Here is a 27,547-nt window from a genome sequence, read left to right on the forward strand (position 1 = left end):
CGCAACCTCAAACAGACCATTGTCCGCAGCAAACTACCCAGCCTTCAGGAGAACAGTGACCACGACACCACACAACCCTGCCACAGCAACCTCTGCAAGACGTGCCGGATCATCGACACGGATGCCATCATCTCACGTGAGAACACCATCTACCAGGTACACGGTACCTACTCTTGCAACTCGGCCAACGTTGTCTACCTGATACGCTGCAGGAAAGGATGTCCCGAGGCATGGTACATTGGGGAAACCGTGCAGACGCTGCGACAACGGATGAATGAACACCGCTCGACAATCACCAGGCAAGACTGTTCTCTTCCTGTGGGGGAGCACTTCAGCAGTCATGGGCATTCAGCGTTGGATCTTCAGGTAAGCGTTCTCCAAGGCGGCCTTCACGACACACGACAGCGCAGAGTCGCTGAGCAGAAACTGATAGCCAAGTTCCGCACACATGAGGACGGCCTAAACCGGGATGTTGGATTTATGTCACATTATCAGTAACCCCCACAGTTTGCCTCCTGGGCTTGCAGAATCTCACTAGCTGTTCTGTCTGGAGACAATACACATCTCTTTAACCTGTGTTTAATGTTCCCTCCACCCACATTGTCTGTACCTTTAAGACCTGGCTGGCTGTAGGAAACGCATTCTAATCAGTATTCTGCAACTTGATTTTGTGTCTGTTTGCACTGTTTGAGAGCACATTTCCACTCCATCTGACGAAGGAGCAGTGCTCCGAAAGCTTATGGTATTTGCTACCAAATAAACCTGTTGGACTTTAACCTGGTGTTGTGAGACTTCTTACTGTGTTAGCCATAGAAGACAGAGGGTAGCAGTGGAGGGGTCTTTTTCCAGTTGGAGGTCTGTGACTAGTGGTGTTCCGCAGGGCTCTGTACTGGGACCTCTGCTGTTTGTGGTATATATAAATGATTTGGAAGAAGATGTATCTGGTGTGATCAGTAAGTTTGCGGACGACACAAAAATTGCTGGAGTTGCGGATAGTGATGAACATTGTCACAGAATACAGCAGGATATAGATCGGCTGGAACATTGGGCAGAGAAATGGCAGATGGAATTTAATCCAGATAAATGCGAAATGATGCATTTTGGTAGATCTAATGTAAGGGGGAGCTATACACTCAATGGCAGAACCATCAGGAATATCGACACAGAGGGACCTAGGTGTACAAGTCAACAGATCCTTAAAGGTGGGAGCACAGGTGGAGAGGGTGGTGAAGGCGGCATATGGCATACTTGCCTTTATTGGATGGGGCATAGAATATAAAAGTTGGCATATGATGCTGCAGTTGTATAGAACGATGGTTGGGCCACATTTGGAATACTGCGTCCAGTTCTGGTCGCCACACTACCAGAAGGACATGGAGGCTTTGGAGAGAGTACAGAGAAGGTTTACCAGGATGTTGCCTGGTATGGAGGGTCTTAGCTATGAGGAGAGATTACGTAAACTGGGGTTGTTCTCCCTGGAAAGACGGAGGATGAGGAGCGACCTAATAGAGGTGTATAAAATTATGAAGGGCATAGATAGAGTGAACAGTGGGAAGCTTTTTCCCAGGTCGGAGGTGATGAACACAAGGGGTTATGGGTTCAAGGTGAGGGGGGAAAGGTTCAACACAGATGTCAGGGGGGCGTATTTTACACAGAGTGTGGTGGGGGCCTGGAATGCATTGCCAAGCAAGGTGATTGAGGCGGACACGCTGGGACCGTTTAAGACTTATCTAGATAGCCACATGAAGAGACTGGGAATAGAGGGATACAAAAGAATGGTCTAGTGGGCACATGAGCGGCGCAGGCTTGGAGGGCCGAAGGGCCTGTTCCTGTGCTGTATTGTTCTTTTTTCTTTGTTCACAGTCTGAGGATTCAGGGGAGACCATTTAGGAGGGAGGTGAGGAGACATTTCTTCACCCAAAGAGTGGTGAGCCTGTGGAATTAATTACCACAGGAAGTAGTTGATGCCAAAACATTGAATATATTTAAGAGGCAGCTGGATATAGCACTTGGGGTGAAAGGGATCAAAGGTTATGGGGAGAAAGCAGGATTAGGCTATTGAGTTGGATGATCAGCCATGATCGTAATGAATGGTGGAGCAGACTTGAAGGGCCAAATGGCCTCCTCCTGCTCCTATCGTCTATATTTCTATGTTTAAGTTCTTTCCTGCTTTCTTTATGTTCCTCGAGGGCCAGATGAAGAGTCATCCAGACTCCATAAGACAAAGGAGCAGAATTAGGCCACTCGGCCCATCGAGTCTGCTCCGCCATTCAATCATGGCTGATATTTTTCTCATTCCCATTCTCCTGCCTTTTACCCATAACCCCTGATCCCCTTATTAACCAAGAACCTATCTATCTCTGTCTTAAAGACACTCAATGACCTGGTTTTCACAGCCTTCTGGCTGAAGAAATTCCTCCTCTCTTTTAAAGGATCGTCCCTTTAGCCTGAGGTTGTGCCCTCTGGTTCTAGTTTTTCCAATAGTGAAAACATCCTCTCCACCTCCATTCTATCCAGGCCTCGCAGTATCCTGTAAGTTTCAGTAAGATTCCCCCCATATCCTTCTAAATTCCAACGATTACAGACCCAGAGTCCTCAACTATTCCTCATACGACAAGCTCTTCATTCCAGGGATCATTCTTGTGAACCTCCTCTGGACCCTTTCCATGGCCATGCTCCCTTGGATAAGGGGCCCAAAACTGCTCACAGTACTCCAAATGGGATCTGACCAGAGCCTTATACAGCCTCAGAATTACATCCCCGCTCTTATATTTTAGCCTTCTCGACATGAATGCTAGCATTGCATTTGTCTTCCTAACTGCCGACTGAACCTGCATATTAACCTGAAGAGAATCTTGAACAAGGACTCCCAAGTCCCTTTGTGTTTCTTATTTCCTAAGCATTTTTCCAATTAGAAAATAGGCTGTGCCTCCAGTCCTTCTTCCAAAGTGCATCACCTCACACTTTTCCACATTGTATTCCATCTGCCGCTTCTTTGCCCACTCTCCTAACCTGTCCAAGTCCTCCTTCAGCCCCCACTGCTTCCCAATACTACCTGTCCCTCTACATATCTTTGTATCATCTGCAAACTTAGCAACAGTGCCTTCTGTTCCTTCTTCCAAATCGTTAATGTATATTGTGAAATGTTGTGGTCCCAGCACTGATCCCTGAGGCACACCACTAGTCACTGGCTGCCATCCTGAAAAAGATCTCTTTATCCCCACTCTCTGCCTTCTGCCAGTCAGCCAATCCTCTATATTCATGCCAGGATCTTACCCTTAACACCATGGGCTCTTAGCGGCACCTTGTCAGAGGCCTTTTGAAAATCTAAATAAATCACGTCCACTGGTTCTCCTTTATCTAACTTCCTTGTTACCTCCTCAAAGAACTCCTAACAGATTTGTCATGTATGACCCCTTGACAAAACCGTGCTGACATGGTCCTATTTTATTATGCACTTCCAAGTACTTCGTGATCTAATCTTTAATAATGGACTCTAAAATCTTGCCAATTAGCGAAATCAGGCTGGCTAGCCAGTCTATAATTTCCTGTCTGCTGCCTCCCTCCCTAGACAGCGGTGTTAAATTAGCTACTTTCCAGTCCTCTGGGACCCTCCGTGCCTCCAGTGATTCCTGAAAGATCACCGCCAATGCCTCCACAATTTCCTCAGCTATCTCTTTTAGAACGCTGGGGTGTAGTCCATCCGGTCCAGGTGATTTATCCACCTTCAGACCTTTCAGTTTCCCCAGAGCCTTCTCCATAGTGATGGCTTGAAACATTGGCTCGATTCTCTCTCCACAACGCTGCCAGACCCACTGATATTCGCCAGCATTCCCTGCCCCTGTTTCAGATTCCAGCATCCATAGTATCTTGATTTTATATGCCTACTGCTATATCATTTTCAATAATAAAATTCATACAAAACATATATATTTACATTTCAGCCATATCCTTCCTTTCAATCCAAACCACAATCTTCATTTTTGCAACCTTTCTTCATACCTGAAATTTGAACCCGTACTTGCAGCAGATACCAGGTTGTTTGCAACATTAGTTTTCTCAACCAAATAAAATATGATTCAATGACAATTGGTATGAATTGAGGAGTTGTTGGGACTTAGAATGTTCCCACCAGGAACAAGGCAGGGATAGAATCCATCATATGTTTCAACTTTTTAAAAAATAGGTAAGTATGTGAAATAGGATGATGTGGATAGTTCTTTCTGAGAGCTGTGCAGTGGTAATGATGGGCCAAATAGCTTCCATCATGCTGTGAAATTCTATGCTTTCCGCATGGAAATCCAGGTATCATCAAGAGTACTGCTACTGATTCAATCCAATACTTCCCAAGAACAAAGAACAATACAGCACAGGAACAGGCCCTTCGGCCCTCCAAGCCCGCGCCGCTCCCCGGTCCAGGATTGAATCCTGAATCCAGGATCCCCGCCCAATTTTCCAGCCTATCTACATCCTAATATCCTATCCACCGAGCTGTCCCTCACAGCTACGATGCTTTGTTCATCACAACCTATTAACTCACCCCCACCCCCCCATTCCAGACCATGTGATCTCCAGGGAGAGGCGAAAACCCAGAGTGAAAACCCCAGGGCCAATATGGGGGAAAAAAAATCTGGGAAATTCCTCTCCGACCCCCTGAGGCGATCGAAACGAGTCCAGGAGATCACGCTGGCCCTGATCAGAAAATGCTTCCCAACCCTATTCATTTCCACTTCTGCTTTACGAACACCATCTGAATTCCCTGCCCCCGAGACAGGTTCCCAACTATCTGCAGTCTCGTTCTGTACTGGCACCAGCAAGATGATCATAGAATGAAGCCTTGAAACGAGAAACAAAGAACAATTAGCCCGCGCCGCTCCCTGGTCCAAACTAGACCACTCTTTTGTATCCCTCCATTCCCACTCCGTTCATATAGCTGTCTAGATAAGTTTTAAACGTTCCCAGTGTGTCCGCCTCACCACCTTGCCTGGCAACACATTCCAGGCCCCCACGACCCTCTGTGTAAAATATGTCCTTCTGATATTTGTGTTAAACCTCCCCCCCTTCACCTTGAACCTATGACCCCTCGTGAACGTCACCACCGACCCGGGGAAAAGCTTCCCACCGTTCACCCTATGCCTTTCATAATTTTATACACCTCTATTAAGTCTCCCCTCATCCTCCGTCTTTCCAAGGAGAACAACCCCAGTTTCCCCAATCTCTCCTCATAACCAAGCCCCTCCATACCAGGCAACATCCTGGTAAACCTCCTCTGTACTCTCTCCAAAGCCTCCACGTCCTTCTGGTAATGTGGCGACCAGAACTGGACGCAGTATTCCAAATGCGGCTGAACCAACGTTCTATACATCTGCAACATCAGACCCCAACTTTTATACTCTATGCCCCGTCCTATAAAGGCAAGCATGCCATATGCCTTCTTCACCACCTTCTCCACCTGTGACGTCACCTTCAAAGATCTGTGGACTTGCACACCCAGGTCCCTCTGCGTCTCTACACCCTTTATGGTTCTTCCATTTATCGTGTAGCTCCTCCCTACATTATTCCCACCAAAATGCATCACTTCGCATTTATCAGGATTGAACTCCATCTGCCATTTCTTTGCCCAAATTTCCAGCCTATCTATATCCTTCTGTAGCCTCTGACAATGTTCCTCACTATCTGCAAGTCCTGCCAGTTTTGTGTCGTCCGCAAACTTACTGATCACCCCAGTTACTCCTTCTTCCAGATCATTTATATAAATCACAAACAGCAGAGGTCCCAATACAGAGCCCTGCGGAACACCACTAGTCACAGGCCTCCAGCCGGAAAAAGACCCTTCCACTACCACCCTCTGTCTTCTATGACCAAGCCAGTTCTCCCTTTATCCCATGAGATCCAAAGAAGGAACGAAATTCTTGCCTGCACCCTCAACTATCTTTTCCCTGCCATACTATCTATTGAATAAGGTAACATTGAGTATGCGGTTGATAATTACTGGCAAACTAGATGACTACCCCTGCATGAAGTTGCTAGAGCAAGTTGAACATGTTTGCTTCAGGAACTTAACTGTGGTACCAAGCAACACGCCCAGCTAGCCAATTCAGTTTATTTTGATGCATAGCACTATATCACATACAAAAGAGAAAATTATGCTATGGACGATTCTTTTTGTTACAAAAACATAAATGCTGGAAAATCTCAGCAGTCTGACAGCATCTGTGGAGAGAGAATAGAGCCACCGTTTCAAGTCAGGATGGCCCTTCGCCAGAGCTGAAGACAAGGAAAATAAGATGAAATTTATACTGTGAGGGAGGAGGTGTGGGGCTGTAATTGATGGGGATGGCAGAATCAAAAAGACAAAGGGAATGTAAATGGTGGTGATAAAGGCTTGGAATGGTGCTGATAGCATCCATTAAGAGATCGGAATATGTAAATGGCAGCACAAAGTTGCAGAGTGTAGGAATTTGGCAGATAACCCTGGTGAGTTTGGGGGGGTGAAACAAGATAGGAAAGTGAGATTTTAGAAATGTAAAAATAAGAATATAACGTAATAAAAATGGATTAACAAGGTGAAAAGAAGAAATAAAATGGGTAGCACGGTGCCAGGGACCTGGGTTTGGTTCCTAACTTGGTCTGCGGAGTCTGCATGTTCTCCCTTTGTCTGCATGAGTTTCCTCCGGCTGCTCCAGTTTCCTCCCACTGTCTGAAAGACGTACTGGTTAGGTGCATTGGCCATGCTAAATTCTCCTTCAGTCTATCTGATCAGGCGCCGAAGTGTGGTGTCTTGGTTACTGTGATTTTCACAGTAACTAATTGCAGTGTTGATGTAAGCCTACTTGTGACACTAATGAATAAACTAAGATAAAATAAATGGAGTGGAGGTGGAGTAGAGTGTTCATGCTGTCAAGTTGTTGAACTCGATGTCCAGTCTTGAAGGCTGTAAAATGCCTAATCGGAAGATTAGGTGCTGCTCCTCCAGTTATTGTTGGGCTTCACTGGAACATTGCAAAAGACCAAAGACGGACGTGGGCAGGAGGGCAGGGTGATGTGTTAAAATGGCAAGTGACTGGAAGTTCTGGGTCCTGCTTGTGGATGAAGCAAAGGTATTCTGCAAAGTGATCAGCCAGTTTGTGTTTGGCTTCTCCGATGTAGAGTAGACCACATTGGGAGTGAGTGAAATAGACCAGATTAAAGGAGTACACGTGAAGCATTACTTCACCTGATAAGAGTGTTTGGGCCCTGAGAAGGTGAGCAGGGAGGAGGTGAAGGGGCAGCAAGGGGAATAAGAAAAGTGATAGGCAGAGAAATCAAGGGCCAGAGTCAGTCAGGGATACAGTAAAAAGAAATAGTATGAATGGGACAAGAAACATTGCTCATTCCTCTTTGGCACAAGAGTGGTAAGGGGACTGTGGCCAAACCATGACTTAAAAGGGAAATTAGTGATAGTATTAGATTCAAAGAAGAAACATACAAATTGGCAAGAAAAAGCAATAGACTTGAGGCTTGGGAGCAGTTTAAAATTCAGCAAAGGAGGTCCAGGGATTGATTAAGAAGGGGAAAATAGAGTATGAAAGGAATCTAGCAGGAACATTAAAAACCGCCTGACTGAAAAAGTTTCTATAGGTATGTAAAGTGAAAATGGTCGACAAAAGTAAATGTACGCCCCTCAGTCAGAAAGTGGGGAACAAAGAAATGGCTGAGGAATTAAATTTGTGCTTTGCTTCTGTCTTCATAAAGGAAAACATGAATAATGTACCAGAAGTTCTGATAGAAACAAATTTTAAGTGAGGGGCTGAAGGAAATCAGTATTGGTAGAGAAATAGTTTTGGAGAAATTGATGGGATTGAAGGTGGATAAATTTCTAGAGCCTGATAATCTTCATTCCGGGGTACTTAAGTTTATTTATTAGTCACAAGTAAGGCTTACATTAACACTGCAATGAAATTAATGTGAAATTCCCTGAGTCGCCACACTCCGGTGCCTGTTCGGGTCAATGCACCTAACCAGCACGTCTTTCGGACTGTGGGGGGGAAACTGGAGCACTCGGAGGAAACCTACGCAGACACGGGGAGAATGTGCAAGCACCACATAGACAGTGACCCGAGGCCGGAATTGAACCTGGATCCCTGGTACTGTGAGGCAACAGTGCTAACCACTGTGTCGCTCAGCGAAGTGGCTCTGGAAATAGTAGATCTATTGGTGGTCATTTTCCAGAATTCTTTGAACTCTGGACTGGTTCCTACAGATTGGAGGGTAGCTATTGTAAGCCCGTTATTCAAATAGGGAGGTAGAGAGAAAATGGGCTATAGACCAGTAAGCCTTAAGTCAATACTGGGGAAGTTGCTAGAGTCCATTATGATGGATTTCATAGCTCAGCATTTGGAAAGCAGTGGTATAATCAGATAAAGTCAGGATGGATTTACATAGAAACATAGAAGATAGGAGAGGAGGAGGCCATTTGGCCCTTCGAGCCTGCTCCGCCATTCATTACAATCATGGCTGATCATCCGAATCAATAGCCTAATCCTGCTTATTCCCCATAACCTTTGATCCCATTCGCCCCAAATGCTGTATCCAGCCGCCTCTTGAATACATTCAATGTTTTGGCACCAACTACTTCCTGTGGTAATGAATTCCACAGGCTCACCACTCTTTGGGGGAAGAAATGTCTCCTCACCTCCGGCAATGGTCTACCCTGAATCCTCAGACTGTGACCCCTGGTTCTGGACTCCCCCACCATCGGGAATATCCTTCATGCATCTACCCTGTCTGGTCCTGTTAGAATTTTATAAGTCTCGATGAGATTTCCCCCTCATTCGTCTGAACTCCAGCGAAAACAATCCTAACCTAGTCAATCTCTCCTCATACGTCAGTCCCGCCATCCCTGGAATCAGCCTGGTAAACCTTCGCTGCACTCCCTCCAGAGCAAGAACATCCTTCCTCAGAAAAGGAGATCAAAACTGCACACAATACTTTAGGTATGGCCTCACCAAGACCCGTACAATTGCAGCAACACATCCCTGCTCCTGTACTCGAAACCTCTCGCAATGAAGGCCAACATGCCATTTGCCTTCTTTACCACCTGCTGCACCTGCATGCTTACCTTCAGTAACTGGTGCATAAGGACACCCAGGTCTCGCTGCATACTTTCCTCTCCCTATTTACAGCCATTTAGGTATTAATCTGCCACCTTGTTTTTGCTTCCAAAGTGAATAACCTCACACTTATCCAAATTATACTGGATCTGCCATTGATTAGCCTACTCACCCAACCTGTCCAGATCATTCTGAAGGATCTCTGCATCCTCATCACAGTTCACTCTCCCATCCAAATTAGTACCATCTGCAAACTTTGATATGTTACATTTTGTTCCCTCATCCAAATCAATATATATTATGAATAGCTGGGGTCCCAGCAATGATCCCTGGGGCATTCCACTAGTTACTGCCTGCCAATTTGAAAAGCACCCATTAATTCCTACTCTTTGTTTCCTCTCTGCCAACCAGTTTTCTACCCATCTCAGTACACTTCCCCCAATCCCATGCACTTTAATTTTGCACGATAATCTCTTGTGCTGGACTTTGTCAAACGCTTTCTGAAAGTCCAAATATACCACATCGACTGGTTCCCCCTTATGAACTCTACCCTTACAAAGGGGAAATCATGCTTGACGAATCTGTTAGAATTCTTTGAGAATGTAACTAATAGAGTTGATCAAGGAAAACCGGTGGTTGTGGTTTATTTAGACTTCCAGAAGGCTTTCAACAAGTCTCACAGATAGACTACTATGTAAAGGTAAAGCATATCGGATTACAGTTAGTGTCATGAGATGGATTTAAAGCTGGCTGGCAGACAGGAAGCAAAGAGTTGGCATATTTGGGTCTTTTTCCAATTAGCAGTGACTAGTTGGGTACCACAGGGATCTGTGCTAAGACACCAACTGTTCATGTTATGTAGTAATGATTTGGAAGAGGGAACTGAATGTATTATCTCCAAATTTGCAGTTGATACAAAGTTGGGTGGGCTGTGAGGAGGATGCAGAGATGCTTCAGCATGATTTGGACAGGCTGTGTGTGGGAAACTGCATGGCAGATGCAGGATAATGTGGAGGTTATCCACTTTGATAGCAGTAATAGGAAGGCAGATTATTATTTGAATGGGTGTAAATAGAGGTGGATACTCAGCGAGACTTTGGTGCCCTTTTGCATTAGTCGCTGAAAGTAAGCGCAGGTACAGCAGACAGTAAAGAAGGCAAATAGTATGTTGGCCGTCATAGCAAGAGGATTTGAATTTAGGAATAGGGATGTTTTACTGCAATTGTACAGGGCATTGGTGAGGTCTACACCTGGAGTATTGTGTGCAGTTTTGGTGTCCTTATCTGAGGAAGGATGTCCTTGCAGTTCAGCAAAATTTTACCAGGCTAATTCCTGGGATGACAGATGTCATATGAGGAGAGACCAAGTTGGTTAGGATTATATTCATTGGATTTTAGAAGAGTAAGAGGGGATCTCATAGAAACTTTAAAGTTTCTAACAGGATTGGACATGGTGGATTCAGAAAATGTTTCCCAATGGTGGGGTGAGTCCAGAGCTCGGGGTCATTGTTTGAGGATACGGGGCAAACCTTTTAGGACTGAGGTGAGGAGAAATTTCTTCACCAGAGAGTGATGAATCTGTGGACTTCACCACCACAGCAAGTAGTGGAGGCCAAAACGCTGTGTGATTTCAAGAAGAAATTAGAGGTTGCTCTTTGGGCTAAAGGGATCAAGGAGTATCGGAGGAAGGTGGGATCGGGCTATTGAATTTGATGATCAGCCATGATCAAGATGATGAAGGGCTGAATGACATGCTTTTATTTTCCTTTTGCTTTCTTTATTCTTAATTGTGCTAAAGTCTTTCATTTTTTGCAACCTAGGATTCACAGTTTGTTCACCTAAAATCAGTTACCCCAAATGTTTAACAAGAATATTCCTGGGTTCTGACCTAGAACTCTGTTCTTGCAGATTTGATAATTGAATCTGAGTAGTCCTTGTTTTTTGAAATTATCAACTTGGAGCTTTGTTTTTCCCTCTGAAGTATTTGAATATCTGGAGCATTCAGATTAATAATTTGCCAGTCTTGTAATTTTGACCATCAGAAACTTGTTTGGCCTCCTTTTTTATTTGTCTGCATCGCATCATAAATCACAGTGAATAAAAAGTAAAACATAGTTATATGAAGATTATTGAAATACTATGATCAGTAATATCCTGGTCATGTCTTCAGATTTTACAATGCTATCAATAGAAATAACATAATATGAATGAAATATGATCATTTGCCTTTGTTTTCCCACTTTTTGCTATGTAATCCTGTACCATGCCTTACATTGAATAAAAAAGGATGCCCGTGGAAATATTCTGTTCTCGAGCTAGAAAAGTTAGTTTATTTTTAGGAGTACTCTAATTGTCTTCCTTGTCCCTACTTACAAACCATAGGATGTTGTAATTAATGAATGGTGCCTCCCATGATATTTGTAATTATAGAGGATGCTGGAAACTTTTATCATAGGAGATTGTGGCAGCGAACCCAAATCCTGTTGTTCTGGGAATGTTTCAGTGCTAAAATGTGTTTAGTTATTCTGGAATGCATTTCTATATACTTTGGCTAATATACTTTTGAATAATAAATTGTGAGCTACTTTGAGTAAGGATGGGTTAGGAAGCAGGTATCCTTGATGTATCCAACCATGTTGTCTTATCTACAGGGTTTTAGGTATGAGAAGAGGTTGGATAAACTCAGATTGTTTTCACTGGAAAGATGGAGGCTGAGGGGTGACCTGATAGAAGTCTACAAAATTATGAGAGGCATAGATAGGGGGGATAGTCAGAGGCTTTTTCCCTGGGTGGAAAAGTCAGCTACAAGAGGGCACAGGTTTAAGGTGAGAAGGGATAAGTTTATAGAGTCATAGAGGTTTACAGCATGGAAACAGGTCCTTTAGCCCAACTTGTCCATGCCGCCCTTTTTTTTTTAAAAACCCCTAAACTAATCCCAATTGCCTGCATTTGGCCCATATCCCTCTATACCCATTGTACCCATGTAACTATCTAAATGCTTTTTAAAAGATCAAATTGTACTGCCTCTACTACTGCCTCTGGCAGCTTTTTCCAGACACACTCCACCCTCTGTGTGAAAAAATTGTCCCTCTGGACACTTTTGTATCTCTCCCCTCTCACCTTAAACCTATGCCCTCTAGTTTTAGACCCCCCTACCTTTGGGAAAAGATATTGACTATCTACCTTGTCTATGCCCCTCATTATTTTATAGACCTCTATAAGGTCACCCCTCAGCCTCCTACGCTCCAGAGAAAAAAGTCCCAGTCTATTCAGCCTCTCCTTATAACTCAAACCATCAAGTCCCGGTAGCATCCTAGTAAATCTTTCCTGCACTCTTTCTAGTTTAATAATATCCTTTCTATAATAGGGTGACCAGAATTGCACACAGTATTCCAAGTGTGGCCGTACCAATGTCTTGTACAACTTTAACAAGACGTCCCAACTCTTGTATTCAATGTTCTGACCGATGAAACCAAGCATGCCGAATGCCTTCTTCACCACTCTGTCCACCTGTGACTCCTCTTTCAAGGAGCTATGAACATGTACCCCTAAATCTCTTTGTTCTGTAACTTTCCCCAACGCCCTACCATTAACTGAGTAAGTCCTGCCCAGGTTCAATCTACCAAAATGCATTACTTCGCATTTGTTTAAATTAAACTCTGTCTGCCATTCGTCAGCCCACTGGCCCAATTGATCAAGATCCCGTTGCAATTGGAGATAACTTTCTTCACTGTCCACTATGCCACCAATCTTGGTGTCATCTGCAAACTTACTAACCATGCCTCCTATATTCTCATCCAAATCATTAATATAAATGAGAAATAACAGTGGGCTCAGCACTGATCCCTGAGGCACACCTCTGGTCACAGGCCTCCAGTTTGAAAAACAACTCTCTACAACCACCCTCTGGCTTCTGTCAAGAAGCCAATTTTTTATCCATTTAGATATCTCACCCTGGATCCCGTGAGATTTAACCTTATGCAACAACCTACCATGCGGTACCTTGTCAAAGGCCTTGCTAAAGTCCATATAGACAACATCAACTGCATTGCCCTCATCTACCTTCTTGGTCACCCCTTCAAAACACTCAATTAAATTTGTAAGACATGATTTTCCACTCAAAGCCATGCTGACTGTCCCTAATCAGTCCATGCATCTCTAAATGCCTGTAGATCCTGTCTCTCAAAATACCTTCCAACAATTTACCCACCACAGATGTGAGGCTCACTGCCCTGTAGTTCCCAGGCTTTTCCCTGCAGCCCTTTCTAACCAAAGGCACAACATTTGCCACTCTCCAATCTTCAGGCACCTCACCCGTGACTATCGATGATTCAAATATCTCTGCTAGGGGACCCGCAATTTCCTCCCTAGCCTCTCTCAACGTCCTGGGATATACCTCATCAGGTCCCGCAGATTTATCTACCTTGATGCGCTTTAAGACTTCCAGCACCACCACCTCTGTAATATGTACACCCCCCAAGACATCAATATTTATTTTAGGGGAGGAAAGTTTTTTACACACAGGGTGGTGGGTGCCTGGAATGCACTGCCAGTCAAGGTGGTAAAAGCAGGCACATTAGGAACGTTCAAGGCATGTCTTGGATAGACACATGAATGGGAAGTAAACAGAGGGATAGAGACAGTGTATCAGTGCAGGCTTGGTGGGTCGAAGGGCCTACTCCTGTGCTGTATTGTTTTTTGTAATAAAGGTTCTAAAATAGTTATTCAGAATTAAAGTTTTGGTGTACAACCCTGAGGATGCCCAGACACTTGTGGTGCAATGCTGAAATTTTGTCTGAATTGGCTGAATTAGTGTGTTTTCTGTGTTCATACAATGCGGTATTAACCATGGGAATCCCAGTTAGCTTGTGGTTTGATTTCAGACATGCAATATCACAGCATGGACCCATTTTGAGAGAAGTGGTGGTGAGATGGAGATCTGTATTGTCATACATGTGAAATTTGACCCCATGCTTAAGGATGCTGGAAGACAAACTTTGATACAAAGTGGTGGAGACCTTGGTCAGATTCTTGAGGCGATTGTGGAACATTATATTAAACAATAGTTTGGCCTAAGCTGGAGTATTGTGTCCAATTCTATGCCAAATGCTAAGAAGGACATGAAGACTTTAGGAGGAGTATGGCCGAGATTTACTAGAATGGTTTCACAGATGAGATATTACAATTACGCGGATAGACTGGAGAATCTGGAACTGTTTTTGGAGCAGAAAAGTTGAAAGACTCGAGACGCTGTTCTTGGAGCAGAGAATGTAAAGAAGAAATTTGATAGGATTGCTTAAAATCATGAAGGGTTTAGATCAAGTAAATAAAGATAAACTGCAATAGTTGAAATGATCAATAACCAGAGTGTATAGATTTAAGATGATTGGCCACATAACTTTTTATATATGATTAGAATATGCTGCCTCATTAGGAAGTGCATAGAGATTTGTTAGTAACTTCCAAGGGAACTGGATAAAAACTGAAAGGAGAAAACATTGCAGGGATACAGGTTTGAAGAATTGAATAGCCTCGTGTGATGTGCTATGTTGAATAGCCTCGTATGATGGGCAGTGGTGCAGATGAAGGAAGAGGCACCATTGTTGTAGATATACTAGCTGTGTTAGGAGGAATCAAATCATTAAAAGTGCACTGCTAGTGTGCTGGATGAAGAAGGATGATCACGCTTGTCTGAAACAGGAAGAAGCTGGGGAGAGCTAAGTTACTGTGGTCGCTAGCTCAGACATTATGATTTTGGCTATTGTAGTTTTGGTGGAAATCAGACTAGAGAGATTTGAATGCGAGAGTTTTGTGAAAGACAGCCACAATGAAGGTAGTCGCTAACTTGGCCAAGGATCATGGAAAGAAATGTTAAGTGATGGGACAATATTTGGAAAGAATAGATGTATGTAGGTTTGAATGTTGGTTTGTTAAGGGCTGTGATGATAGCTGTTTTAAAGGGGAGCAACATAGTGCTTGAAGGAAAAATCCTATGATTGATAAGGTGATATATCAAAGGTTATTGTGGAAAATAAAAGGTCAGGATATGGGGGTAACATATGCATAGGTGATCGGCTGGCAGAGGAAAAATTGTATGCATAATAAGGTATTTTTCTTAATGGTGGGATGTGACGAGTGAAGTAAGGAGGATATAGATAGATTGAGTGCTAAAATCTGGCAGATGGAGTATAATGCGGGAAAGTGTGAAGTTGTTCACTTTGGCAGGAAGAATAAAACGGTGTATTACTTAAATGGAAAATGACTACAGAATTCTGAGGTGAAGGCATCTAGGTGTTCTCGTGCATGAGTCACAAAAAGTTAGTATGCAAGTGTACAGCAAGTAATTGATAAGGCCAATGGAATGCTATACTAAATTTAAAGAGGAATTGAATGTAAAATTGGGGATGTTATAGTGAGACCACATCTTTAATTTGTGCAGTTTTGATCTCTCCTTATTTAAGGAAGGATGTGAATGTGTTGGAGGCAGTTCAGAGGAGGTTTACTAGATTGATACTTGGAATGAGTGGGCTGTCTTGTGAGGAAAGGTTGGAGCGACAAGGCTTATTTCCACTGGTGTTTAGAAGACTGAGGGGTGATTCTGAAGGTGTAAGATCATGAACGGTCTCGACAAGGTGGGCATGGAAAGGATGTCCCTCTTGTGGGTGAATTCAGAACGAGTGGGGCAATATTTTAAAATTAGGGGTCACTCTTTTAGGACAGAGATAAGGACAATAGTTTTCTGAAGGCAACTTTGGAACTCTTTGCCTCAAAACACAGCAGAGGCAGGGTCATCAAATATTTTTTTAAGGTGAAGGTAGAAAGATTGGTGTAGGGTAAACAAGGGAATTAAAGGAGGTAGATGGAAGTGTGGAATTCGAGATGCAAAACCGATCAGCTGTGATCTTATTAAATGGCAGATCAGGTTTGAGGGATTGAATGGCCTACTTCTCCTATTTCATGTGTTTGTATGGCGGGTAGATTGGAGGCAAGAAAGAGGACTTGAGGGGGCTGAGGGAGCAAGTAGTGGTAGTCGTAGGCAAAGTGAGCTTTGAGAGGCAGTGGGAAGATAGTTTTCAAGCATAGGGTTCCTAGGTTCGAGCTGGTGGAGGATAGGCAAGGGGGATAGTTGGTCTGCTTTTCGTTTTCTTATTGTTTTGTGAAGATGTGACCTAATGGAGATAGAAATCCAATTTGAAGGGGTTATAACAGCAATAAGATAGATATTTGTACAAAAATAAGAACTGTGTTTCATATGAGACCATTCATCTGTCTTGCCTGTTTGTATACAAATAGCTGTTGCTTCAAAACAAGTATTTTTTATTTTTCTTCCTCTTTATGTCTCTCTACTTTTCTCTTCCAAAATGTAAGTTAATCAAATTATTGCTGTACTGTAAGCTCTTTTCTGTATTCTGTATTCATCGTGATCGTTGTTAAAACTTAATAAACAGAAATGAAAGGAAGTCACATCACTATACAATAACGTACGGAGATGAGATCAAAACATCATATTGATTTGAGGAATTCATATTAGCTGGTTTTGAATCTTCAGAAAGATGGATCTCGCCATCTAGCTCCTTAGCTCCTTTTGTAATATAAGAAAAACAGGCCAAAATATTTACGGCAAAGTAATAGTATAGCAATTGTATTAATTTTCTATCAAGGTTTTTAGTTAGAATCACATTTAAGAGGTTAAATAAAAATATGGTCTTAATGTTGTAATAGATCCCATGGTTATGACAATTTAAAGGTTTTCACTATATTCTGAACTTGATCTCAATAACGTACTATAAATCTGAGCCAGTGAAGGCATTCAGAATCTAAAATATAGGAAGTGGAGAGAAAAATATCCAAAACCATAACTATCCTATAGAAATCATCCTGATAATTGAGCCTAATGATGGCTAACATAACAGCAAGCACTCCAGCTTTAAAAGCAGTTTACACAAGACCTTTGAGATCTCCTGTAATCTCACGTCTTTTCTATTTGTAAATATTTTAAAAAGAACTAGGAGTGCTTGTTTAGTTCATATCAGTACAACAGCACATTAGTGGACAGTGGTTACATTTCTTTGGCAGCATGCTCTGATTCGTCTTATCTGTAATGATGAGAAAGTTTAAACACTGATTAGGCTTGTGGTGTGTAACATGTGTCTGAGCAATTCAGGTCACCCAGGTATGCACTAGGTGGTTTCTGTGGTCCATGTTTCATACCTTGAACCAAGCTATATGGTGGGCATTTTTATTATTCATTCTTGGGATGTGGGCATCAGGTAGCTAGGCTAATATTTATTGCTCATCCTTAATTGTCCTTGAGGAGGTGGTGAGGTGAATTCTTGAACTGCTGCGGCATGTGTCCAGTTGGAGCCTTATTTGTGAATGAGGTAGGCACGCCTTTGTCAAAGTTCCTCATGGGGAAAGCCCCAGGTATGAGATCTGGGTGAAGTAATTAGCAACTAATATGTCTGATATGTGGCATTAGATTTTAATGTCAAGAGTGTTTAATGAGTTTCCATGTGCACTAAGATGAAATCTGTATGTGTAATTGATTAGGAAACCAAGACGAGGGACAACAGATGCTGGGAGATGTCACCTGTCTGGTGTGAAAACAGTTTGTATGCATGCAAGGTTTAAAGCTATCATTGTTAGGCAGAGGAGAGGGGAAATTAACAGATAGGGAGTGTCGAAGCTCTGCTCGACAGTGATGTATTTTAGTAGAATGAGGTGTAGTGTAATTCCATGTTGTGATCAGAAGGCTGCTGGCAGGTGTTCTATTTTGTACCAAGTTGTGCTTCTCATCATGTTATGAAGAGATTCTAACGTCTACTGTCTACCAGATCACTGGTTTAAACCCTTGCTTCTCAATTATCTGACTAAATAATGTCTGTCTTCTTGGAATGGTGGGAGAAACGTATGTGCAAAGAAACAAAGTTGATGTGGGTGAACAATAGATGTTTGGAACAGAGTGAATATTCTAGTTGAGTTGGTAATGTAAATTTGTAGTTCGGGTTGGGTGGCACAGTGGTTTGCACTGCTGTCTGATAGTGCTAGGAAGGGAATAGATAAGATAGAAGCAGGGAAGTTGTTTCCACTAGCAGGTGAAATTAGAACTAGGGGCATGGCCTCAAAATAAGGGGGAGCAGATTTAGGACTGAGTTGAGGAGGAACTTCACCCAAAGGGTTGTGGATCTGTGGAATTCCCTGCCCAGTGAAGCAATTGAGGCTACCTCATTGAATGTTTTTAAGGCAAGGATAGATAAATTTTTGAACAGTAAAGGAATTGAAGGTTATGATGAGTGGGCGGGTAAGTGGAGCTGAGTCCACGAAAAGATCAGCCATGATCTTATTGAATGGCGGAGCAGACTCGAGGGACCAGGTGGTCTACTCCTGCTCCTAGTTCTTATGTGACGCGGGTTCAATTCCAGTCTCAGGCCATTGTCTGTGTGAAGTTTGCACATTCTCCCCATGTTTGTGTGGGTTTTCTCCGGTGCTCTGGTTTCCTCCCACAGTCCAAAGATGTGCGAGTTAGGTTGATCATGCTAAATTGCCCCTTTCCTAATCCCCCCCGATTTTAGAGTAAATACATGGGGTAGCGGGGTTAGGGCCTGGGTGGGATTGTTGTTGGTGCAGGCTGAGTGGCCTCCTTCTGTACTTTAGGGATTCTATGAGGTACTGTTCAAGATCAACTAACTAGTTTGGGACCTGGAGGTATAGATCCATTACTGGACTAAAATTCTTCTCATTCTGCTCCAGGTAATCATGCAAACCAGTTTGCTAGCAATAAGGTGATCCTAAGGTGAAGATGTAACTAGTAGAGTTGACAAGGGGGAATCAGTCAATGTGGTATATTTGGACTTTCAGAAAGCGTTTGACAAAGTCCCGCATAAGAGATTATCATGCAGTATTAAAGCGCATGGGATTCGGGGAAGTGCGTTGAGATGGATAAAAAAACTGGTTGGCAGAGAGGATGGGTGCTTTTCAAATTGGCAGGCAGTAACTAGTAGGTTGCCACAAGGATCAGTGCTGGGACCCCAGCTATTCACAATATATATTAATGATTTGGATGAGGGAACAAGATGTAACATCTCAAAGTTTGCAGATGATACCAAGTTGGGTGGGAGGGTGAACTGTGCCAAGGATGCAGAGATCCTATGGAATGATCTGGTTGGGTGAGTGGGCAAATCAATGGCAGATGCAGTGTAATTTGAATAAATGTGAGGCTTTTCATTTTGAAAGCAGAAACAAGAGGCAGATAACTACCTGAATGGCTGTAAATTGGGAGAGGGGAGTGTGCAGCGGGACCTGGGTGTCCTTGTGCACCAGTCACTGAAGGTAAGCATGCAGGTGCAGCAGGTGGTAAAGAAGGCAAATGGTATGTTGGCCTTCATTGCGTGAGGTTTCGAGTATAGGAGCAGGGATGTGTTGCTGCAATTATACAGGGCCTTGGTGAGACCACACCTAAAGTATTGTGTGCAGGTTTGGTCTCCTTTTCTCCAGAAGGATGTTCTTGCTCTGGAGGGAGTGCAACGAAGGTTTACCAGGCTGATTCTGGGGATGGCAGGACTGATGTATGAGGAGAGATTGACTAGGTTAGGATTGTTTTCGCTGGAGTTCAGACGAATGAGGGGGAAATCTCATCGAGACTTATAAAATTCTAACAGGACAAGACAAGATAGATGCAGGGAGGATATTCCCGATGGTGGGGGGAGTCCAGAACCAGGAGTCACAGTCTGAGGATTCAGGGTAGACCATTTAGGACGGAGGTGAGGCGACATTTCTTCACCCAAAGAGTGGTGAGTCGATGGAATTCATTACCACAGGAAGTAGTTGATGACAAAACACTGAATGCCTTCAAGAGGTGGCTGGATGTAGCACTTGGGGCAAATGGAATCAAAGGTAATGGGAAGAAAGCAGGATTAGGCTATTGAGTTGGATGATCAGCCATGATGGTAATGAATGGCAGAGCAGGCTCAAAGGGCCGAATGACCTCCTCCTGCTCCTATCTTCTATGTTTGTAACTGAACATGCAGAGGGTACTTACTTACCAATGCTGTTTGTTGGTTTTCCTGGCTTTAGTTAGCTAAGTTCAGATTTTATTTCTGCTCACAATTGGTTTCCTCAACTTTACCTCAATGAACTTAGTCCTTGGGATTTGTATAAGTGGGATATAGACCAACAGGAGAGTGTACAGTTCATATCAGGCATACAGAGTCTACATGTGTAGACTTCAGCTTGATTTATAGACTTAAGTATGATGATTTCCTGTGTAACAGACACAGTGCACCTGTCTTCCATACTTCCCCTGCCATATTAATGGGAGGAAAAAATGTATAAACAAACATGCAAGTGATACTGTTTACCCATAAATGTACCTCTTTCTTTCCCTGTCACTCCTGAGGCAGCAACTAAGGACTATGCACGAGCGCCTATTTTTATCTCTTAGCTTTTCGTGATTGTCAGAAGGCACTTCACTTGAGTGATAGTAAGATTAATCTGTCCCCATCCATTATCTGTCCCCACTTCTTACCCAAAAGGCATCTAGGGGATTTTCATAGCAGTTTCATTGCAGTGTTGGTGTAAGCCTACTTGTGATTAATAAATAAACTTTAAATAAGAGATATCATTACTCACAAACCTCTATAGAAAATTGAGTTCTTTTTGACCTGGAACAAACGTTGCAATTTTTCCAAGTTAAACATTTTAAATGCTGTGAATAATATAAAATTAGAAGTAACTACAAAAAACAAAGTATTTCAGCTAAATGCAGTAAATTTAAAAATGTCTTCTGGAATGGGTTACAATTTTCTAACTTAGAGCATCACCACATACCTATAGTTGCAATAAAAAAAACTTGTGGCTTTGTGATGAACTTGATGCAGCATAGCTATTTGAAGGTTTTTCAGTTTTCTAGAGTTTAAAAATATCTTTGTCTTTTTGACTAGCCAACAGCCGGCCACAGGCATTGCATACTCGCATCCAACCACAGCTGGCAGCTACACAGTCCATCAGGCCCCGGTAGCTGCTCATGCTGTGACAGCAGCTTATGCTCCTGCAGCTGCTGCTACAGCAGCCAGACCTGTTCCTGCTGCTGCTGCTGCTGCTGCAGCAGCAGCTGCTGCCACAGCAGCCTATGGAGGATACCAAACAGCACATACTGCAGCAGATTATGGATACACACAACGGCAGCAAGAAGCCCCTCCACCACCACCACCAGTCACATCGCAAAATTATCAGGTATGACCAAAATAATTGTTCTCATATCAACCATTGTTCAGAATTGTATCTATTTCTTATAGCAATACCTCCCTTTTCTTTCCTACTATTTGTTCCTTTGCCTCCAGGAAAACAAAGCCACATAGGTAGTTGGAGAATGACTGATGAACAGTAGTCACTAACAGTTTTGTAGCAATTCTCATGTAATGAAATACCTTGTGGGTTTACGTGCATCAAAAAACTGTTTGTGTTGGTGTGTTGCATCATGATGCAGTTAAATTACATTCCAATTGTTCCACTACAAAGATACAAAAACAATTCTATCGAAGGCGAGGCAGAAAAGACTAGAGGGGATCTAATGAGGTTTTACAATTGAAAGTTTTTGATAGGATAAATCATTTGTTGTTGGTTGAAGCAGTATAACCAGGGGATATAAATTCATCTGTGAATGAAGAAAGAGGTGCATAGAAAGTTTTGAACAGGAACACAAGGCATGCTTTGGCATAATTGTCACTGAGAGCAAAACTTCATAATTTTGATGGAGAATTGGCTAAATATAAAAAATAAAACAATGAAAAGATATGAGAAAAGAGTAGGGAGAATAGGTGGCTTCAAGTATAGAACTGGTACTACCATACCAATAGTTAGTTTGGGCCAAGTTCCTTTCCATGATAATTCTTAATGTTTCTAAGGCTCCCTGTACTTTATTTCATTTAAAAAATCTCATGTAATGTTTATTTTCTGGGCTACAACTATTTTTTACACCGGGCTCGAAACCAGGATCTAGTGTCCATTAAATTCTCATTTGAACAGCAGCCTTCAGTGTATAATGCAGTTGATTCATAAAGCTGTTTTAAGAATTGTGCAGGGTTTTAATGAATATCACATGTATATTTGTTAACTTGATGTATTCTTTGAATGAACAAGTTGATCCTGTGTATTGTGTTTTGTAATGACACAGCCAAAATTGTTCAGCAATGTGGATCTGGGGCACATAACCTACCTAGATGTTATCCAGCAATTCTAATTGATTCTTTTCAATTTAGGATACCTATACATATGTGCGTTCCACAGCACCAGCTATAGCCTATGACAGTAAACAATACTATCAACAACCTGCTGCTGCAGCTCAGCCACAACCGACTGCAGCAGAAGCCTACTATCAAGCTGGTGAGTCTGATGCTTTGAGGAAATAGTAATCAAAATAAATTATGGTGCGGTCTGTAGTCCACGAAAGCAATACATTTTAAGTGTAGGGTTTGCTGGATGTTCTATATATTGATATTGAATCTAAATTATTAATTACTAATCTTGTCCAATAATGTCAATGAAAATGTTGTCTTCACTAAGCTATTTGTGTAAAAGAAAAGCACACAGTTGTGAGCTATTTGATAATGCAAGTGTTTACCTGATTGGATGAGCGTGGTATTATTGCCATGGTCTAACTTTTCAATGCTTTTATTATGTTTAACATGCCAGTCTGTTTCTCATTCTGCACGGACACATGGTAGAAAGGGGAAGGGCATAATTGGACATGACTCCTGTTGGAAGAGGAGAAACATTGCCCCCTTTTCCCCTTTCCCTCAACTGACCCTCTTCTTCTAGTCCACTCCCAGAATGAGACATGGCAGTTGTTGAAGGGTGAACCATGTGAGGTCATGTTGAGTGATTTTTGGGCTCTCCTGATGCCTTCATGCTTCAAAACTGTTCCCAATTGCTAACCCATGATAAGAGGTTTAAAAAATAAAGATGGTTTATTAGTGCAGATTTTCAAGCAGTGTATCATATCTCTAATCTGCGGTCCAACAATCCACCAAAGTACTTGCTTGCATCTAATTCTGGTCTCTTGAGCATTTCAATTTTAACACTCCACCAATGATGACAGTGCCTTAAACAGTCTAGACCATAAGCACTGGAATTCCCTCTCTAAATCACTCCGCTTCTCTATCTCTTTTTCTTTCTATACTCCTCAAAAGCTACCTCTAATTTGGCTTTTGGCCATTTGCCTTAAATCTTGTGTGATTCTGTATCTGATTTTGCTTTATAATAGTATTGAAGTGACTTGAGATGTTATATAGCATTAGAGGTGCTTTGTAATTATGAATAAGTATGGTGAGCAAAAGGATACTGTGGTTGAAGTGAAGTAGTAGATTTCAACTCTATATATTTAAAACATATCATGATATTTAGAAATTTTAAGGCAACAAGTCTCCCTCCATTAAATCATAGAAACCCTACAGTACAGAAAGAGACCATTCGGCCCATCAAGTCTGCACCGACCACAAACCCACCCAGGCCCTACCCCCATATCCCTACATATTTTACCCGCTAATCCCTCTAATCTACACATCCCAGGATACTAAGGGGCAATTTTAGCATGGCCAATCAACCGAACCCGCACATCTTTGGACTGTGGGAGGAAACCGGAGCACCCGGAGGAAACCCACGCAGACACGAGGAGAATGTGCAAACTCCACACAGACAGTGACCCAAGCCGGGAATCGAACCCAGGTCCCTGGAGCTGTGAAGCAGCAGTGCTAACCACTGTGCTACCGTGCCGTCCTTCTTTAGCATTCTTCTAAATCTGATCTCGAGTTAATAAATAATTTAACATTTTTGTTCCAGCTGCCAAGGCAGGATATAGTCAAGCTGCAACACAATACACACAAGCTCAACAAACTCGACAAGTGACAGCGATAAAACCAGCTACACCAAACCCAACCACTACCTTTACTGTTTACCCGGTGTCCACAACAGTGCAACCGGCTGCTGCAGCAGCTGCCACAGTGGTTCCGTCCTATACTCAAAGTGGTACATACAGCTCGACTGCTGTGACTTACACTGGTAAGGAGTAAAGCATTTCTTAGATCTTGGATTTTAAATATAAATATTCTTGAGAGCTTTTTATTCTTGTTTGCTGTTGTGGTCATATCTTTTTCTCCATGTTTCTGTCTGATAGATTTAACTTTATTGGGCAACGTATATACACACAAAGTACCTTCTGAAGAGTTAATTTTCTCTCTCTGCTGCTTGCTTCTAAACTTCTGCTGATGGAAATTTGAGCGAGTTGGCAGGGGGCACACAGGAATGGTATTGAGATGAGATTTGGATTTTTTTATTGTACACGCACGTATACAAAATTTGGAGAACTCCTGATCTCAGCACATTGGTTTCTCAAAGCAGCATTGCTGTAGTTGGAACCGCAGATGCTATGGTAAATTCAAGCTACATCATCTTCCATTGCGCCATCTTTATTTTGGAAATAATTACTGATTTGTCTACTTTGTCTTTATTAGATGTGGTTCCAAGTTACTTTCACTTGTGCAGAAATCAGTATTTAGTGGATTTATGAAATCTAGAGTTGAAGTGAAGCTTCATTTTTGCAGCAGTTTAAACACACAGGTTGAGATATGGTTTGAACTTTGTGTTTTGATAAACTTACGATGATTAATTCAGAAACCAAATTCGCTTGTTCGTTTGAGTGCTTGCCTTAGACTGATGGAAAAACTGCTTTGCTTGAGTGTGTCAATCTGTAAAGCATGGCTGACTGCAGCTCTAGTCTTTAAGGATAGAGCAAATTGTGAGGTGCATCGCATTTTATGTCTACAGCACAAACACGATTTGATACTTCATGTTAAATCAAATTGTATTTCAAGCTTTTTGATTTATATCTTTATCTCAGTGAATTAAAATGGTGGCAGAAATTAATTTTGCATTGATAAGTTGAAGGCATAATGTTGAGTATGAGTGATAAATACTTAACTTGGCTGGCATGACCCCAAATGGATTGACCAAGTAAACTTACTGAGAAATTCTATAAATCTTGCATGGAAGGAAGAACGTGAAGGGATGTGCTGGATATCTTACAAACTGAAGAGGAAAAAGATTTGTAGGGAATGCATGGCTGTAACTCAGCTACCAAATCATTTCGTTGTCTTGTATTTAAAAATTTTAAAATCAAACTAGAAGATGCTAGTGACTGAATTGGAAATGCGCATTTGCACCTGTGAAATTGGGGAGGCGTAGTGTTAAAATATGTAGAATTATACAGCACAGGAATAGCTTTTTCCACCTTTGGCTCACTCTGACAACATATTCTTCTGTTCCTTTATCCTCCACCGCCTTATCTAGCTTCCCTTTAAACATGTGTACGCTATGTGCCTCAACTGTTTTATGAGTGTTTGCTTCAACCCATAAATTGCAGTGGTTCAGAGGCAGCACACCATCACAATCTCAAGGGCAATTAGGGATGGGCAATAACTGCTGTCCTAGCCAGTGACGCAAATGAACAAAACCAAGTTATGGACTTGTACATTCTTGCTGCTCTCTAAAGAGCATGTTTTATTGGGATGGATGGGGGGGAAAATTCAGCTCGGTGAATTTGTTTGAAAAAAGACTGGACAACAGTGTTTTTCCTTTTTTTTTACTTTTTGTAGGAGCTACATATGCTGGGTATGAAGCTGCAGTGTATTCAGCTGCTTCGTCTTATTACCAACAACAGCAACAACAGCAGCAGCAACAACAAAAACAAGCAGCAGCTTGGGCTGGGACTACTTTCACCAAGAAAGTGCCATTCCAGAATAAACAGAAACCAAAGCAGCCACCTAAACAACCTCAGATCCATTACTGTGATGTTTGCAAGATTAGTTGTGCTGGGCCACAGGTAAGAATGTATTGCATTGTGAATTTTTATTATTAGTTTACAGTTTGTTTTCCATATGGACATAACTGGATTGGTGGACTTTGGATATTACATGAATTAATTAATTTCTACGCTTGCTCCTCCAAGCAATACTGTGTTACATTACTTGTGATGCCCAAAATATTTAGGCAATGAATTCAGTATTAGGAGCACAAGATTCAGCTTAAATTATACGTTGCCACTATAGAGATCTGTATGTTAGCTGCCAGCATGAATAGCAGCTAAATATTCCAGGTTATAGGAACCTTAGAAATGAGACACAATGGAAAGAATGGGTGGAATAGCATTGGGAGACATTGCAGAAAGTAGATTTTAGTAAGCATGCCAGACTCATTAGCAAGTTGTCAACAAACATCTAGATAGCAGTGATGTGGTGTGTAAATGTGGAGATCAGAGAAACATGTAGCAAAAGCAGTGATCAGAATGAGAGATTAGCTTTTCATATTAAATGAGCAAAGCAGTAAAGGCAAATAGAAACATAGAAAATAGGAGCAGGAGTAGGTCATTTGCCCTTTGAGCCTGCTCCACCATTCAATGTGATTATGACTGAGCTTCTATCTCAGCAATATACTCCTGCACTCTCCCCATACTCCTTGGCGTTTTTAGAGTCTAGAAATTTCTTAAATGTATTCAGTGACTTGGCCCCCACAGCCTTCTGTAGTAGAGAATTCCAGAGGTTCGCCACCCTCTGAGTGAAGAAGTTTCTTCTCATCTCAGTCCTAAATGGTCTGCCTTGTATCCTGAGACTATGACCCCTTGTTCTAGCCCTCCAGCCAGAGGAAACAACATCTTTGCATCCAGTCTATCCGGCTCTGTCAGAGTTTTATATGTTTCAATTAGATCCTCTCTCATTCTTCTAAACTCTTGTGAATACAAGGCTAGTCTAACCAATTTCTTCAATCGACAATCCTGCCATCCCAAGAATCAGACGAGTGAACATTTGTTGCACTCCCTCCTTGGCAAGTAGTATGTCCTTTGGTAAAGATAAATCTCAAATATTTTGAAGAACATATTTTGTCACATTAATTTAAAACTTGGTGGAACAGCCCACGCTAGATCTAGTGATGAGTAAAAATGTAGAGTTAGTTAACAATTTTATGATAAGGGAACATCTTGTGAATAGTGACCATAATGTGATTTGAATTAAATTTTAGGTTTGATGGAGAAAGAGGAGTTGCAAATCGAGATTTTAAAAGTTTATGCAGGAATGTGAAATGAAATGACCTACTTTTGAGCTCTTAATGGGTTAACCTGCAGACAGGAGGTGGGAAAGCATTCAAAGGTGTTTATGGTCTGATACAAAACCAGGACATGTCCTCAAAACACACCGTTCCACTGACATAGTTAAGCAATCATGGTCAGCAAATGAGATGATAAACAATGTCAAGCCAAGAGAAAAGTCTATATACATGCAAGATAAAGGGGAGCTATAAAAAGCAGAAAAGGTTATGATATTAATAAAATGCATAAAGAAATGACATGCTCATGCATGGAATATCAAACCAAACAGGAAAGGTTTGTACAAGTATAAAGAGAAGCAGTAT

The 27,547-nt window shown here is 42.1% G+C and overlaps 1 protein-coding gene across 3 annotated transcripts in view; it reads left to right on the top strand.

The window, feature by feature from the left end:
• zfr (zinc finger RNA binding protein) overlaps positions 1 to 27,547 on the top strand; it is an 88,555-nt gene that overhangs the window by 15,391 nt on the left and 45,617 nt on the right. For all 3 annotated transcript variants that reach the window (XR_013498857.1, XM_078221532.1, XM_078221541.1), the window contains exons 4-7: positions 21,031 to 21,322; positions 22,348 to 22,471; positions 23,927 to 24,145; positions 25,738 to 25,964. Coding sequence is in view for 2 of the 3 variants with exons in the window: in XM_078221532.1 (XP_078077658.1) it covers positions 21,031 to 21,322; positions 22,348 to 22,471; positions 23,927 to 24,145; positions 25,738 to 25,964 (862 nt within the window). In the remaining variant the exon portion in view is untranslated. The remainder of the gene's footprint in view (positions 1 to 21,030; positions 21,323 to 22,347; positions 22,472 to 23,926; positions 24,146 to 25,737; positions 25,965 to 27,547) is intronic.

This window comes from Mustelus asterias, chromosome 1 (assembly GCF_964213995.1).
Source record: "Mustelus asterias chromosome 1, sMusAst1.hap1.1, whole genome shotgun sequence".
In the NCBI taxonomy this organism is placed as follows: domain Eukaryota; kingdom Metazoa; phylum Chordata; class Chondrichthyes; order Carcharhiniformes; family Triakidae; genus Mustelus; species Mustelus asterias.